This window comes from Solanum lycopersicum, chromosome 11 (genome assembly GCF_036512215.1).
Source record: "Solanum lycopersicum chromosome 11, SLM_r2.1".
NCBI lineage: Eukaryota > Viridiplantae > Streptophyta > Magnoliopsida > Solanales > Solanaceae > Solanum > Solanum lycopersicum.
In genome coordinates, this window is record NC_090810.1 from 2,749,078 (window position 1) to 2,765,829 (window position 16,752).

At 30.9% G+C, this 16,752-nt stretch overlaps 3 protein-coding genes across 3 annotated transcripts; 1 reads left to right on the forward strand and 2 right to left on the reverse strand.

Annotated features, from left to right (window-relative positions):
* Window positions 1-1,239: 1,239 nt before the first annotated feature.
* Window positions 1,240-1,867, reverse strand: LOC138339555 (histone H2B-like). Its single transcript, XM_069291354.1, has one exon. The coding sequence runs from the start codon at window positions 1,839-1,841 to the stop codon at window positions 1,425-1,427; it is 417 nt and encodes a 138-aa protein (XP_069147455.1). The 5' UTR covers window positions 1,842-1,867; the 3' UTR covers window positions 1,240-1,424.
* A 3,649-nt stretch (window positions 1,868-5,516) lies between these two features.
* LOC101260890 (protein BTR1-like) lies at window positions 5,517-11,960 on the forward strand. Its single transcript, XM_004249977.5, has 9 exons — window positions 5,517-5,885; window positions 7,708-7,946; window positions 8,022-8,128; window positions 10,179-10,372; window positions 10,866-10,948; window positions 11,201-11,308; window positions 11,374-11,435; window positions 11,525-11,608; window positions 11,713-11,960. Exons 1-9 carry the CDS (start codon window positions 5,783-5,785, stop codon window positions 11,717-11,719), a joined length of 987 nt encoding a protein of 328 aa, XP_004250025.1. The 5' UTR covers window positions 5,517-5,782; the 3' UTR covers window positions 11,720-11,960.
* Window positions 11,961-12,250: 290 nt separating this feature from the next.
* LOC101253445 (glycine-rich cell wall structural protein 2-like) lies at window positions 12,251-12,889 on the reverse strand. The gene has a single exon (XM_010314592.1). The coding sequence runs from the start codon at window positions 12,887-12,889 to the stop codon at window positions 12,251-12,253; it is 639 nt and encodes a 212-aa protein (XP_010312894.1).
* Window positions 12,890-16,752: the final 3,863 nt, after the last annotated feature.

Genomic DNA, 16,752 nt, shown 5'->3' on the forward strand with positions numbered 1-16,752 from the left:
CTCATCATATCTATAGTATAAGACTACTCGCGACTAACATAATACATCAATTACGTGGCCTAACTTTGAGTTTGCATAATTAGTCACGTTTGTATATGTATAATTCGCCAAAATGTACAAATTCATATATACAATTCACCTCTCTCCCGATCTCGTTCTCCTTTCTCCTCCCTCTCCCAATCTCGCTTTTCATATATACAAATGCATATGTATAATATACAATTAACCGATATACATATACAATTCAGCTTTCTCCCAGTATCTGCCCTCTCTCGCTCGCCTCTCTCCTAATCTTGCTCGCCTCTTTGTCCCAATCTCGCTTGTCATATGTACAAATACATATGTATAATATACAATTTTCTAACCGATATATACATATATAATTTATTTCTCTCCCACTCTCTGCGATCTCTCGTTCGCCTCTCTCTACGAATTGTAATTATCAAACTATGGTTATGAATGTAAATATGTTATTTTTGAGTGACTATATGTGAATTTCTTATAATTATTTTAATCATATATAAATAATATATTTTATCGTCCAAAGGGGCTCATTGGAACCAAGACCCTAAAGTGGATCTTCCACTAGTGTGAGTTACCTCATTTGTAGACAAGATTAGCAAAGTGAGACTAAGATGATTTAGATATATGTAGATGATCTGCATTGATGCCCTAGTAAATATGTGCGAGAAGCTAGTTATAGGGGGGTTTGCAAAAAGCGTAAAGATAAGCCAAAAAAGTGTCATGAAGACGTGATTATACAAGACATAATTTGATTTTATATTACCAAAGATATAATTCTAGATAAAAAATAGTGAAAGTCACATGTAAGGGTAAAAAGCTCTGTAAGAGTAAAGTGTTTTCTTACCTTAATTCAGAATCTCCCAACTCATATTTAAAGGTGTAGGTTTATGAGCGGTTGTAGTAGTATTAGTTGTGATACCTTTGTAGTTCTGTCATAAGTTGTCAATTTATGTATTTCAATCATCAAACTATTTTGTTGTTGATATTAATTCTTCTTTTAGACTTTACATTGCTATCTTATTTATTCTTATTCTATCATTTGTTTTTTTTGTTTTTTTATTTAGCTTTGATACACTTGAATTAAATTTTTTCGAAAAATAACACATCTACCTTACCTTCATATATGATAGAAAGTCTATTTACACTCTACTCTCTCCGTACTATTAGTGATGAATGAAATCAGCTTAAACAATTTTACAATTCCAGTAATATACATTTGCAATGTAAAACCATCTTATCATATATATGTGATACCAAGTAAAACCATTACAAATGCAGAAACTTGAAAAATCTATGCCGATAACTAATCATTGTTTCTTCTTTACATCACAAAACCCTAATCAAGCCCATAAACCCAACACCTAAAAACAGCAATAACAAAAAAAAGAAAGCCCTAAAATTCAAGAGCTGGTGAATTTGGTAACAGCCTTAGTACCCTCAGAAACAGCGTGTTTAGCCAATTCACCGGGAAGAACCAATCGAACAGCAGTTTGAATTTCTCGTGAAGTGATAGTAGGCTTTTTGTTATACCTAGCAAGTTTTGAAGATTCCTGAGCAAGCTTCTCGAAGATATCATTGATGAAGCTGTTCATGATCCCCATAGCTTTGCTCGAGATCCCGATATCGGGATGAACTTGCTTCAGCACCTTGAAGATGTAGATCTTGTAGGTTTCCACCGATTTCTTAGATTTCTTCTTCTTCTTGTCAGCAGCGGCGGCGGAACCACCAACGTCTTTTGGTAGCTTCTTCCCGGCCTTCGATTTTTCCACCGCCGGCGATTTTTCGGCTGCTGGCTTCTTCTCTGCCTTTGGTGCCATTTTTGAAGAGAAAATTTGTATGAAGAAACGGGGACGTAGCGATTTTGTTATATAAGATCCTTGGCGTGTTCTCATTGGTTGATTTTGGATGACGCAGATCGTGAATTTTAGCCGTTCGATGGTATGATCCATCAACGGTGTAAAATAAAGGATGAAGTGGATATAATTTAGGCATAATACAAGTGTATCTAATTAATTAATTTTATGCAAATTTAATTGTCTCCTTATAAATTATAAATACCGATAATCGATATAAGATACTTTTCTCAGGGTATATGGGGCACCTTTTACTTTTTCAATATACGTATATTATTATTTCTAGTAAAATTTCGTAAATTTTTATTCTAATATAACTAATACGAGTTTGTAAGATGGTTAAGATGTTACGAAATTTCATTCTACTATATCTAAGGTTCCATATATAAGAACAAATAGAAAAAAGCTAAAATGGTTCATTTGATTTGTATATCACTTGATTAAATATCAAATTGTAACAAATTAGTGTTGCGATGATTATTCCTTTGAAGTCAAAGTTTCCTAACAAATATTTTTAGGATATTAATATACTCTTGGTGCATTAACGAAGATTTTTATCGTAATATAATAATATACGTTATATAACAATTTGATTTTCTCCATAATAGATTTACGAAAAGTATATTATTATAGTGAATGTGATGGTATTATTATTATTATGATTATTATTATAGTAATAATGTTATATTCACTATAATAGTATATTCTTCGTAAAATTATCCGCTATAATTGTTATTTGACAAAAAATGAAAGAACTCAACTTGTTAATTGTGGCTGTGAGATAGAAGAGTCCATTGTTATACTCTTAAACAACCTTCGAAGAAAAACTATTGAATATCCTTTTGCTGAAAATTTGGACTAAATTTTTGAAGAATTTGAGCAATATATTATTATTAAAGAGACTATAATTTACAAAACAATCTACTATCATATATATATATATATGTGTGTGTGTGTGTGTGTGAGAGTGAGTGAGTGAGTGAGAGAGAGAATTTTAATTAATTTTAAATGCACACGATTCTTAGATTTTAATTATTTATGAATTTTAATTAATTTTAAATGCACATGTCTTAGATTTTAATTATTTATCGATACAAAAATTATGAATTTATTAGTCTTTTTTATTTTAATTAGTGAAATATGAAAATCAATTGAAATTTTAAATTTAATGAGTATATTTATTTTTTTGCACATTTTGTTTATAACAACTAATAGAGATCAAAATATCAAATGTCAATATACATATTATAACACTTCACTATAGTAATTGTGAAATTTTAAGATACACATCGCCTATAATTTTTATTTTTCTTTAATAAGTTAATTCCAAATTATTCTAGTTTATCAATGATAATACATATTTATGGAATATAACCTACATCACCAAACAATTTGCCAAATACTAGATTGCCATTTTAAATTTAAACGTAGAGTCTCATTTGATTTGGAAAATTGTACATTATAAATATTTTGCCTAAATTAGTTTGGTAGTGCCTAGCTATGCCGAAAATTGTACATCATTTATTTTCAACTCTAAAGGGTCATTTCGTGTAAAGATAACAATGCAGGATTAGTAATACAGAGATAGAGATTATTAATATAAAGTGTTTGGTTTATTGTTTTTTAGTTAGTTTTGTGTGTGGGTTAAAACTCTACAAAATAATACTTTCCAATAATACCATTGAGTTATTATAAAACTATTGTATTTCATGTAATTGAATCAAAGATAGATAATTGACGAGTAATATTATTTTTTTATAACATTTTTAACTAACTAGGAGAATAAAAACTTTATTGTCATGTTCACTATTTTTTCACTTAAATTATTTGAGAGTAAATAATTGTCATCTTAATAAATTTGAGTTAATATCTCAAAAGGTCACACAACTATAATAATTTATAGAGAAAATTTATTGAACTTTGTTTTGTATCAATAAATTAAAAAAATAAAAAATAAACAATAGATATAGCAAAATTAATTAAACTATTTTTATTCTCAAGATGTTTTATTTATATATATATGCTCCTGTTTTAGACTACCTGTATAATATTTAAGAGACTTCCGTTAAGAGACAATATTTAACTTTGAATTGTTCTTAAATTCATATATCAACATTAGCATATATATTAGTCGGATTATCATATTTTATATTAATTATAAGTAGATTAAATAACTCATGTTTTAGAAACAAAAAGTTATATCTAAATAATAAAATTTGCAAACTAATTTATTTAAATAAATTTATTAGTATAAATATAAAATATAAAATCAAGAAAATAAACAAAATGATTAAAAGGATTTGAGTGGGCATTTTTGTCTTTACCTAGATTAGTCTTGTGGTATTAAACTAATACCACTTAATGAAAGGTATTAGTTATACACCCTCTAATACCATAACTAATCCGTGGATTGATCCAAAATTCATATAAAACATAGTATTAAATAATACCACACTTAATACTTTGATTATTTTCCCTAATACTCCCTACCAAACGACCCCTTAGTGTAAGTACTGCCTTTATACGTCAAACATCGAGGTAGGTGGTAAATACTTTGAATATTATTTAAATAGAGGTATTTGGTTCGAATTATGTGAATGCAAGTATATTCGATTTAAAAAAAAAAATTATTTTAATTATTTTTTTTCATGTAAATTTGAATAAGTTAAACCTCAAAATAGAAATCAAATTCGTGAAAACAAAAAACATTTTATTCATTTAAGTTTTAAGTAAGATTTTTTCATGTAATTTTGAATCAATTAAATCTCAAAACAGATATTAAATTCGTGAAAAACAAACAAATATTTCCCAAAATTAATTATCACCTTATAATCAAATAATAATCAGAATTAATTTGTTAATGTTTCGAATTTTAAATAAGAAAGACAAGGAGTAATCCTAAACCCATGATTATCCATTTTATCTCTTTAACTACATTTTTTTGTAAAATCCTAAAAATCAAACACAAAAGAATATTAGTTTAATTTATTTAAACTAACTAATTGTGTAATTATATTTACATACAATATTAGTACATATTACTCTATTTTTTTCATACTATCCATATTGAGAACGAAACATTACATGTTATGTCCAGAATTTGAATTTTATGATATTTTATCATCATTTAAAATTAGTTTATAATAATTCAATTCTAATTAAATATATAAAATTTAAATACATATATATAAAGTATGAATAAAATTTATTAGATTCCCCAAAATCTCATACATAAAACCTTGAATTCACTCCTCATGATGGATAAATTATTACGGTAAGATTTCAAAGGCTATATACATCCCTTAAACGTACATAAATTTTATATTAACCAATAAATTTTAAATATCAGATACTAAAAATTACTATTTTTATAATAAGAAAATAAAGTAAAACACAATTTGATATATTAAAATTCTCGTTATGCACAAGAGGTTCAAAGAAAAATCAAACTAATCAAATTACAATTGTGTGAGAACTAAAAAAATTTAGACGTTCTTAATAAATAAAAATAAAATTTATTATTTAAAATATTAAATCAATCAATCAACTAAACCAAATATACTCATATTTTATATTTTTACGAAAATTCAATCATATGATAATGAGTTATATTTTTACAAAAATTAATGACATGACAATAACTTTACAATCGGGAGACGTAAACAGAGAAGAAGAAAGATTTCTTCTTCATCCCATTCCCCTCACTTCTTCTTATATGCTAACTTCCACACTCTTTCCATTTCCTCATTTTGAGAAAAAAAAAATCTTCATCTTCTTCACAAATCTCTTCTGGTTCTCATTCTCTCTCTCTCTCTGCAAAATGCAATTGCTTTGACTCGGTTTCGATTTCTCTCTCTACACATCTCTATTCGCTCTGCAAAAACATTGATTAATACGCACCGGAAATGGCAATGGAAGGAGGAGCTGAATCGAACTACAATTCATCTACTGAAAGTCAGCTTGAGCAATCTTCTCCTCGCAAATCTCCGCCTCCTCTTCCTTCTCAAGGTTTTATTTACATCTCTCTAATTTGATTAATTTACAGAATTTTCCATGTATTGTTGTAGTGTGAAGATAATTAGCTCAGGATCTAATATCTGTTGCAGTTTTTTTTTTCTAAATATTTTTGTTGTCCCGAGTTTTCTGATAATGCGGTTTTAGATATGTTTGATCCGTTTACTATTTCGAAATTCGAACGATGTGAAATTTTTTAATGTGAGCAGGTTTTGAGCTGATATTTCTATATGTGTTGTATTGTCATTTTAAGCCTTAAGGATGGTGGACATTTGGTGATTTTGCGGACTCTGTGTGGGCTAATAATAAGGTTTTTGGTTTAATGATGGCAAATGCGATTGTGTAAATGCATGTGAAATTGGTAATGGAAGAAATTTGCTGTTTGTGAGATGAATTATTCGAGATGAAATTTCAGAATTACTTATTGTGGAGTAACACTCAGATCACAAACAGATGTTATTGCTTTCTGTCATTGATTCATTTCTGATTTTCTCTGTGTGCTTGTTGATGCCTAGAAATGATATATACTTAACTTAGTTGTGGTTGTTACCGTGTAGGCACTTTTAGGTGTCTATGGATTTAGTAGTTTCTATTGGATATGTAGTCCTTGATCTTATCCATAGCCTCATGGCTCTCATGTAAATTCTCTGTAAGGACATTAGACATACTCACACTCACGCACAACACATAATGCTTCAATATTCAGAATAGTATTGTAACATTCTTTCTGTAGTAATGCTATCCTAGCCACTACTCATTTTATCTCACAGAGCTTCATCCATTCATTCATTGAAGCGTTTATACTTTGAAAGTTGAGCTGATGTTCTTTTGATGATCTTACCTAATTGCGAAATTCAAAACACTTTGATGCTGTCTCTCAGTCACGTGACATTATGGGTGGAGGGGAAGTTTTCTCCTCTACACATTCTAATAGAGAAGGTTCTTAATCACTCAATGGCGTGTTTCACATCTAATTCTGTACCAGAGTCACCCGGGCCTTATTATTCAACCATTGCCAACTATTTACCTGCATAAAGGGGTAAACACTTCCTTTACGTGTGAAAAATGTGCTTTGGTGAAAAATCGTTGCTCTCCTAGTTTTTTAAGATGAATGTTGTATATCAATAGGGACCATGAAAGCCCCTTTACAGCAGGTTCAAAAATTTGATCTATATCAGTTTATGAGTTTTCTACTCCTTGTTAGCCTCTCTAAAACATTATATGGAAGTCTGGAGCAAATTTTTTCTATGTGGGAGTATTTCACCCTGAAAGCAACACCAATTCTCGTAACATCTGAGGGACCACATTAGAAATTGAACGGGTTCTAATCTTTCTTCTGTATTTCCATTCTTATCCATATGGAGCAAAAGGAAATGTCTTTATCATACTGCAGCTTTACCAATCAAATGAATTTGTCGAATGCTGTTTCGTTCTTATTCTATAACTTTGTAGATCACAAATGTGCGTATACACTATGTTGATGTTACTGGTTGACTTAATCACTGGAATCTTTAGTTTTTTGTACTCTGCATTGAGAATATACTTTTATGCTGCATTTGACAGTTGAGAAATGACGCTCCAAATTTTCTTCTCGTTATTAGAGGGTTAGCCAGCAAAGCTACTCAGTATGATAAGATGGACAATTATGGATAGAATAAATATTTTTATTCTTTATTTTGTTCAAGAAGTTTGTTCATTTTGTTTTTCAATTGTTGTTGAAAATCATTAACTCAGAAAATCACCTTTTAAGGCGTTTTTGCTGAGGTGCTCAGCATAAGTCTTATGTTGCTCCTATTTATGTTTGTCTTATTCCCAGACCATGAGGAGAAGGCAACTTATGTCAAATTCCTTCTGTCAAATGCTGAAGCTGGTTCAATTATTGGAAAAGGTGGTTCAACAATCACTGAGTTTCAGTCTCGTTCTGGGGCTAGAATTCAGTTGTCGCGCAACTATGAAGTTTTCCCTGGAACACCAGATAGAATTGTAATGGTATCTGGGTTTCTTGATGACATACTCAAGGCAGTCGATCTTATTCTTGGTAAATTGATGGATGAGGTAATCTCATGTTGAAATCCTGTTCCTATACTTCTCTTGATATTTAAATTGAAGCACTATCTTCTTCCAAATCAGTTTTATGCTGAAGATGGTGGCGATGTGGATCCACGCTCAAAATTTAGATTAGTTGTGCCCAACAGCTCTTGTGGTGGAATAATTGGGAAAGGAGGAGCCACAATAAAGTATGAGTTCTACTCACTATATGTTTCTTTTCCTACATTAGGTTTGCAAGTTCCACTCATTCTAACATATGAGACAATCAACCAAGCAAATGACCTGCAATTTGAGTATTGTAACATTGACTTGCTTATCTTGCGTAATGAATCTGAATATTCTTCTGCTCTTGGTTATAAAGTTCTGGCAGATGTACGTTGAAATGGTATATCCCTGTGCTGGAATGATTCGTTTGACTTCATTATGACAAGTTAGATGGTCGTGATTTGTCTCTTGAGTTTTTGGTCTGTAAAATGATCAAAATGTGCTGTTCATGCAATCTCTGGATACCAGTTTGTAACCCCTTCCAACTGAAATATATGTATGCCATCAGAAACTTTGGTTCGATGCTTCTTGTTGATTTGACTAAGTTCCTTGTCCAACCTGAATGTTTAGCTTATTTTCTTTATAACTGGTGCATGACTCTCTAGGTTAACGTCTTGTTACCTCTTCCATGACCAAAGTTGTCCTCAATGTGTAACAAAGGAAAGTGATGTTATAAAGTTGTCTGCCAATATTTACCAGGTTCCATTTCTATTGATTTCATCGTCCTAAACAATTCGATGAAGTTCAGGATTTTAGGGTGCTGACCGGAGTTAGACCATGCCTAGGCACTGAATGCTATGTTATAGTTGATTCTCTTCTTATATTAAGCTAAAGGTGGGGGTTTGCATTCTATATATACATAGGGGTTGTTAGGTAGGAGGTATTAGAGAAAACAATACATATATTAGCTTTGTCATTAATTAATCTCTTTGGTAGTGTTTTCAACCAATGTATAACTAATACGCACCCTATTCAGCACTATTTTTATATGTAGTAAACCATCACATTAACAATAAGGTGTTCCTATAAGGAAACATACTATTTAGTACTATTCCTATTATAATACTCCCTATTCAATTAATACAACAAATCAATCCGTCAATAAAAAATAATACTAACATGACTAATCTCAACATGACTTTTTTTTGGGCTAATACACCCTATTCAATAAATTAATCTCATGATTACTAATCCAAGCATTACTAATGCACCTTATTTAATATTATTCTTATACACCGTACCAGATGACCCCGTGGTGTTGACTGATGAGAATGCTCTTGTTGAGTACTACAAATTCAATTTTTTGTAGCAAAAATTCAAATTTGACTGAAATAATTGTTTTTTGTCTGAATTAAACTGAAATAATTGTTCTGTATGGGAATTACCAAAAATGTGTTAATAGTCAAAAATTTTGTACTCTTCCATATGGTTATTTGGTTGACAATAATGACTTTTGCATTATCAAGATTGCAACTGAATTTACATCTCTATGTCCGGCAAATACTCTGTTCTCCTGTTATCCATTAATTTTTGAAATGAAATGTTGAACCATTAAGCTTTAGTTATTTTTTTTGTGGAAGCAACTCCTATGTATCAGTAATAACTAATAACCCAACAGTATTTGGCTGGGTTGAAACTTAAAAACAGAAGAGACAATTTATATAACTTTTTTCAAGGGTAAATTCCTGCTTTCTAACTCATTGATACCGTTGGCAGTATTTTAGTGATAACTCATAATCAATGTTTGCTGTTTCAGCAGGATATTATCTGGTTTGCGAAGGCATGTATTATTTGGTTCCTTTTCTTCATCCTTTGGCAGGAAAGAACTCTAAATGTAAAAAAACAATTCATTGCCATTCCCAAAAATTTATTAGTGAGTAGAAACCCAAAAAAATTGTTCTCGAAACAGGCAGTGACCTCATCATGAGATTCTTTTTTTTTCTAGACGAAGTACTCTACATTCATTTCTTATCCTCTTTGTTTTCCAACTTTTTTTTGCCTTCCTCCATTTCCTTTTTTCTACATTTTTCTTCATCTTTTTGTACACCCAAATTAATTATAGAAGGGAATTTTTGAAAAATAATTTTCATGCAGAATGAGATGGTTGGATATATATATATATATATATATATATATATAATTTTAGTTTTATGGTTGAAGAAATATAGTATTGACTATAATGTTCTTGTTCAGGTCATTTATTGAAGATTCTCGGGCTGGCATAAAAATATCTCCACAGGATTACAACTTCCCTGGACTGCATGATAGGATAGTTACAGTGACTGGTACACTAGAAGAGCAGATGCGGGCAATTGAATTGATTTTATTCAAGTTAGCTGACGACCCGTATTACATGCAGTCCATGAATGCACCATTCCAGTATGCTGGTATGAATCAAATATACTAATTTGTAGTACCTGCTTTAACTGAATTAGCTCAGGATGGATAAGACCTGCTCCTCTGTCTTAATTTTTGTTTGTGCTCGTGCAAATGCTGAGTATAGCTTCCTAGAGATCTCAGTCTAAAATATACAAACTAGAGAATTGATGTATGAAGAGGCAACAGTATCTGTTTCTTGGCCGCGCTGCTTTCTAATATTGATAATCCAGTCTCTCTTGTAATGTCGTATGCAGCCATCAAGACTCACAGAGTACATTTTAGGAATTGTTGTAGTAGTTGACATGGTGGAGCATTATATAGACTGATTGGATGTGATATAATTTTGAGTCGGAACAACCCTGCTATTGCTTTCAGAATATTTGGTCTAAGCAGCTACACGAATGAAGTATCTGAAAGTTGAAATGTTCTGTTTTCGGCCCTTATTCCGAGTCATACTCTCATCTGATTTGAATTTTATTCTACTACCTCTAATTTGCTCAGCTGTATATGTCGGAATGAACTATGGATATGGACCACCAAACAGAGTTGGAGGAAGATATCCGAATAACCGACAGCAGAACAAGGTTCATTCTCTTCTTACTACGGACAATACTTTATCTTCATCCCAAAAGTAAAAATAAAATAAAATATATCTTGGCATCCCTAATGCTTGTGACCTATGCTAGCAACCCTGCTTTTACCCCCAAACAACCAATTCTTTACTTCCTGCCTGGCTTGAAGTTTTTAACTATACAGTCTTATCCTGTTTCTAGATGCGGTTCTGCTTTATCTTTTTTGATTTTGCTTCTGTCATGATCCTATTCTTCTTTACTCAGGTGGCACCACTGGAAGTCAGGGACAATTCGATGACTATTGGTGTTGCAGATGAGCATGTTGGACTAGTCCTTGGCCGTAATGGGAGGAGCATAATAGAGATCAGTCAGGTGTGTGAAGAAGTTACAATTCTCCCTGGTTTTTTATATGTACTTAGTCTTTGCTTTTATTGCAGCTTAGTGGTGCCAGAATAAAGATATCAGATAGGGGTGATTTCTTGTCTGGTACTTCCGACAGGTATACCGTCCTGGCATTGTTATTTCACTTGTCAGGTTGAACTACAAAAACACAGATTGCATTTATGAAGCTCTTGTGGCGTTTTACAGGAAGGTAACTATAACTGGATCACAAAGAGCAATCCGCACTGCAGAGTCCATGATATCTCGGAAAGTAGCTACTATTTCTGTGAGGTGATCCAAACTTGTATTTCTCACTTTTCTTTTTTGACGTTTTCTTAATGGATTCCGAATTTCATATACATATGGTGATATTGGATCTGTGTTGACATTTCTAGAGAATGAATTTGTGAAATGCTGATATCCATGGCTGGAGAACACATTCCATCTGAGAAGGGGCAGCATATCTTAAGTACATTTAAGGAATATTTCGAAGCAAAGCTATAGTTTTCGCAATTGATTCAGTTGACTGAATATATACCGTTCTATACAGTCGTAATTATTCAATAGCTAACACTCAGTTGACAACTTTGAAGTTCTCTTATGGTCTGTTACATACAAAATATTTATTCCTTCCTTACTGAAAGAGCTTATACGGTACGATGAGATGATTCATCTTAGTCTTAGTATGTCAGATACGTCCTTGGCCAAGCTCAGGGATTGACAAATCTATAGGGCGAGCTATGGACTCATACTACTACTTGGTAAGTTACTAGTATATCATATATTAAAAATTTGATTACATACACAAACAAAGCAAAGTTTACCACCACATGAATAAAGGTGGTTAAACCATGCAATTTATTCCATATCATATAAATAATACAAACACCAAATATATCGAATTTATGTATACATGGACTTCATTTCAATAGTTCAAGGTTCATCACCTCCATTTCCTCCACCATATCCTGATCCATAACCTGAGCCACTACCATACCCTGAACCATTGCCATTTCCTCCACCGCCGCCTCCACCACCACCACCTCCACCACCACCGCCTCCGCCACCTCCTCCTGATCTTCCACCACCACTTCCATACCCGGAGCCACTTCCACTTCCATAACCCGAACCATATCCTGAACCATTATTTCCATTGCCGCCACCACCACCACCACCTCCACCATGACCACCACCCCCTCCGCCACCTCCACCCTTACCTACTCCTTCACCTGACCCGTACCCTGATCCATATCCTGACCCATATCCAGAACCACTCCCCCTCCCTGAATTTCCTCCTCCTCCACCACCTCCACTACCACCTCCTCCTCCACCTCCTCCGCCTCGTCCAAACACTCCATCACCCCCACCATATCCTGAGCCTTCCCCGGAACCATACCCCGAACCATATCCTGAACCCGACCAACCTAACCCTCCACCACCACCACCACCACCACCTCTTCCTCCACCTCCTCCACCACCACCGTTTACCGTCTTACCTAATCTTGCACAAAAGGCAAGATCAACAAAGAGTAAAATCAACAATGCAGCTGCTATAAGCTTGGAATGAGCCATGCGATAGTTATGTATTAACTTCCTTATTATCTCTATGCAATTTTTTTTAATATGAAATTTGTTAAGTAGCAGTGTAGCACTTAGCTTTAGGAGAAAATGAAATGAAATGCTAAGTATGGAAGTGAGGAACGTGGTTATTTAGGAGTATCCTATTTATAGAATTTGCATGGCTTTCTAGTAGCTTCTGAAGTAATCCCTCCGTCCATCTTTACTCAGTTATACTTTATTCGTCCGATTTTAAAAATCAAGACATAATTTATCATTTTGTGTTTATTTTACGTTTAATGTTAACTATAACTATTATCCAAAGCAATGGAATTATTATATTCAAATTGGTGATTTAGTATAATTATCCTTTTATTTATTACTTCGTAAGAGATATATCATATGTTTAAGTGAACAAGTAAAAATATACGGAAAGAGTAATATTATAATGGAAGACTGAAGAAAAATATGAGCGTGTTGACTTGGGATATTATAGTGGTGTTGGTGATGATAGAATATATTATCAAGATCAACTTATCATGCAAAATCATCCCATTATCAAAAGTACAGTTTGCTCCCACTTTTGACTTAGAGGGTCTTAAAATGAGTTCAAATTTTATATAAAATATGAGATTTATAATGCTGAAAATATATTAGACAAATTACATCCCATGATAGGTACATAGGTGATCTGACCAAGTAATTATAAATATTCTTACATTAAATATGTATATAACTTAAATTCTAATATAATTATTAGTAGTAAATTTTAATGATAAGCATTTACTTAAAATATAATTGCAAAGATAAGTAGTGACTAATAACATGCTATGTTAAAATTTATGAATAGTATAAAAAGTTATTTTCCCTATCTCAATTTACGTAGCGCTTAGTCTGTCTAAAAAAGAATTCCATTTTTATTTCAAATAATATGATTTACAACCACATACTAATATAAATTACCAATAAGAGTTTTGATCAATAAATTTCAAAGAGTTCCTTTTTAACTGTGTCAAAATAAATAATATCGCGTAAATTGAGATTATATAAGGATTAGGCGTATTAGCTTAAATAATCTTATTGGAAAAAAAAAACCCAACAGAGGATAGTGGGGCAAGCTAATCAAATTGAGACAAAATATTCCTAATGTCATTTGTGCTCATTTGGATACAAATTTTAGTGACTCCCATATGCATTAGATCATGCAATAATCTTTATCTAATCTAATATGAACGTGTCATTCTATCATATGATAGTTAATGCGTTGCTTTTATATTAAATTAGGTGTTTAATCAAACCTAAACATCTTACAATTAAGGTTTTCTTATGTAGTGGTTGGTATGTAAGCAAAATTATTCCATCATTTTTATAATTCCTCCGTTCATATTTGTTGTCCATATTACTAAAAATAATTATTCTAGATTTAGAGCGCATTAAAAAAGTTTAAAAAGGTAAATTAGTAAAAAAAAAAAACTATCTTCTTGTTTATGATTTCTTAAGAAACATATAAAATTAAAAAAAAAAAGACAAGTAACATAAAATAGAAAAAGTAATGACTAAATTTCGATGAATATCAAACTCTGAACGCAAAATTCTAAAGACACAATAAAATTTAACGACAAATTAACAATTAAAAATTGAATATTATTAAATTTAAATGTTGAATCTTTATAAGTTTATTTGAACTCCATAACATCAACTTTTAAGTTTTCATAAGTGAATTAAAACTTTTACTTGTTAAGTATAAATAATATAACATAAATTAATAACAGATTCAAACTTCAGCTAACTTACATATAGGACGGAGCCAACTTGAGGCCAAGATGTTCGTTTGAATTTTATTCGGCGGAATAATATATTATGTATACATGATTATAATTATTTATATATATATATAGTAAAGACACTAAACAACTCGGGTTAGTTTGTGTGTTTACTTTTTCATATTTTAAATATTTTTAATGAAAATCTTGATTTAATCATTACTCAAATATTAGGGTGGAGTAAAAATATGAAAGGGAGTTTATCTAAACCCTCTTCATTTTTGAAATTTTAGCGTATACATCAAATGATGAACTTTTTTAATGAAAATTCTGTGTAGAATTTATATACAAATGATGAACTTTTTTAATGAAAATTCTGTGTAAATCGCCGACGAAACATACATAGGATTATGAGAAATGCCCTCCACCCCAATGCATGAAGACCACAAGTAGCTATACCCACTAACTCACCTACTCTTCAAATTCCTTTTCATGTGTATAGCTAGGCAATATTATTAGTGGGAGTGGTGGCAATTTGCAATAGAGGTTTTTTACACTACTTTTTCTTGAAATATAAGCTTTGAATGACAAATGTATCTTCTAGCCTTTTGTTTTGGTTTTAGTGCTCTTCCATTCCATGTATATCACGCTTGCCTTTTGACTTTGCAACTCAATCATATCACCACAAAAATTCTATTCAAAATCCTATTTCTATTGTTTTTTTGTATTCCTCTCGTTTGTCGTAAGGGATAAAAATAAATAATTCTGGTATAAAAAAATAGTTTAGGGATAAAATGTTTGGTATTTTATTTGGTTGATATAATTTGGATAATTTATCTTATTATTTATACTATACTGATGAGATAGTTATTCCATATACATTATATGAATTAGCTTATCTTAGAATAGTTAATTATGAGATAATTTATTCCTAACCAAATGATCTTAAGTTTTTTGCTCTTTTTGGCTTTATTAATGTTGTGAAAGCAAGTTAGTTGTGAGTATATAGTTAAAATATTATCAATCAATGCTTATTATGTAAAAGATTATGAGTAAGTTATTTTGATGATTTATTTTTATATCAATCATGTGTAGAACTTAAATTTTATTATTTTCTATGTTTTAATTTATATGAATTTATTTGAATTTTGAAGTATGAAAGTCAAACAATTTGATTTTCGATAAGTATTTGAGAAATTATTGCATTCTCCATCTCAAATCATCAATCATCCTTTTTTTAAAAAAAATATTCTGTCTAAACTCAAGACAAAATTCTTAAATTTTTTCATTTTACTCCCAGTAGTAATTACTTTTGAAGACCATTAAAGACTTAAATTACAGGGAGATGACATATATATATATATATATATATATATATATAACGAGGAGAGATTTTATATCTTAAGACACAAATAAAGGTAAATAGTTAAAAATCTCTTGATTAATATTTTCTTAAGAACGTGAAAGCTCAGAGAAACATGATAACTAATTTGAAACTACATCGATCAACTTCAATTCAAAACTCTAAAATTTTTCAAACTAGTGAATCCTGATTTCAGATGAAAAGTTTTGAAGTTCTAATTTAAAAAATTTAAAATTTCAAGTAAATTTCAAATTTGGTGGTTAGACTTTAAATACGTTATAAAACTGGCTATTTTTCTAAATAATAATTTGTCTAAAAGTGACAACATGTACAAATGACTGTATAATTAAGACTTTACTAAAGGTTGGGCCACATTAACTATGTATAACAGGTTAGATTTTCCAAAAAAATTGGCCCATTTGATTAATTATCTCGAAGAATAAATGTTGACACCAAGAAAATAAATTTATGTGGGATATATATCCTTAATCCTTCTGTTAATTAATTTATTAATATCGTTAAAGTACAATATAAAGATACCATACATTAAGTGTGTGTATATATATATATATATATATTACAAATATGTGTATATCTCTGATAAAATCTAGATATAAATCACGAATTTTGTCAATTACTATTCTACATATATAACGTGTATTCAAATTACAATTTTAATATATTCTCTATAAATTAAATGACTGAATGGTTCAAAATCGTACTTATCCCTTTTCTATACTCATTATAGCACT

What these genes read in the sequence shown, in the direction of transcription:
- LOC138339555 (XM_069291354.1), bottom strand. Translation starts at nt 1,841, where the DNA reads ATGGCACCAAAGGCAGAGAAGAAGCCAGCAGCCGAAAAATCGCCGGCG.
- LOC101260890 (XM_004249977.5), top strand. Translation starts at nt 5,783, where the DNA reads ATGGCAATGGAAGGAGGAGCTGAATCGAACTACAATTCATCTACTGAA. An exon ending in GCCTCCTCTTCCTTCTCAAG is followed by an intron (nt 5,886 to 7,707) that starts GTTTTATTTACA and finishes TCTTATTCCCAG; the next exon opens with ACCATGAGGAGAAGGCAACT. An exon ending in AAAGGAGGAGCCACAATAAA is followed by an intron (nt 8,129 to 10,178) that starts GTATGAGTTCTA and finishes GTTCTTGTTCAG; the next exon opens with GTCATTTATTGAAGATTCTC.
- LOC101253445 (XM_010314592.1), bottom strand. Translation starts at nt 12,889, where the DNA reads ATGGCTCATTCCAAGCTTATAGCAGCTGCATTGTTGATTTTACTCTTT.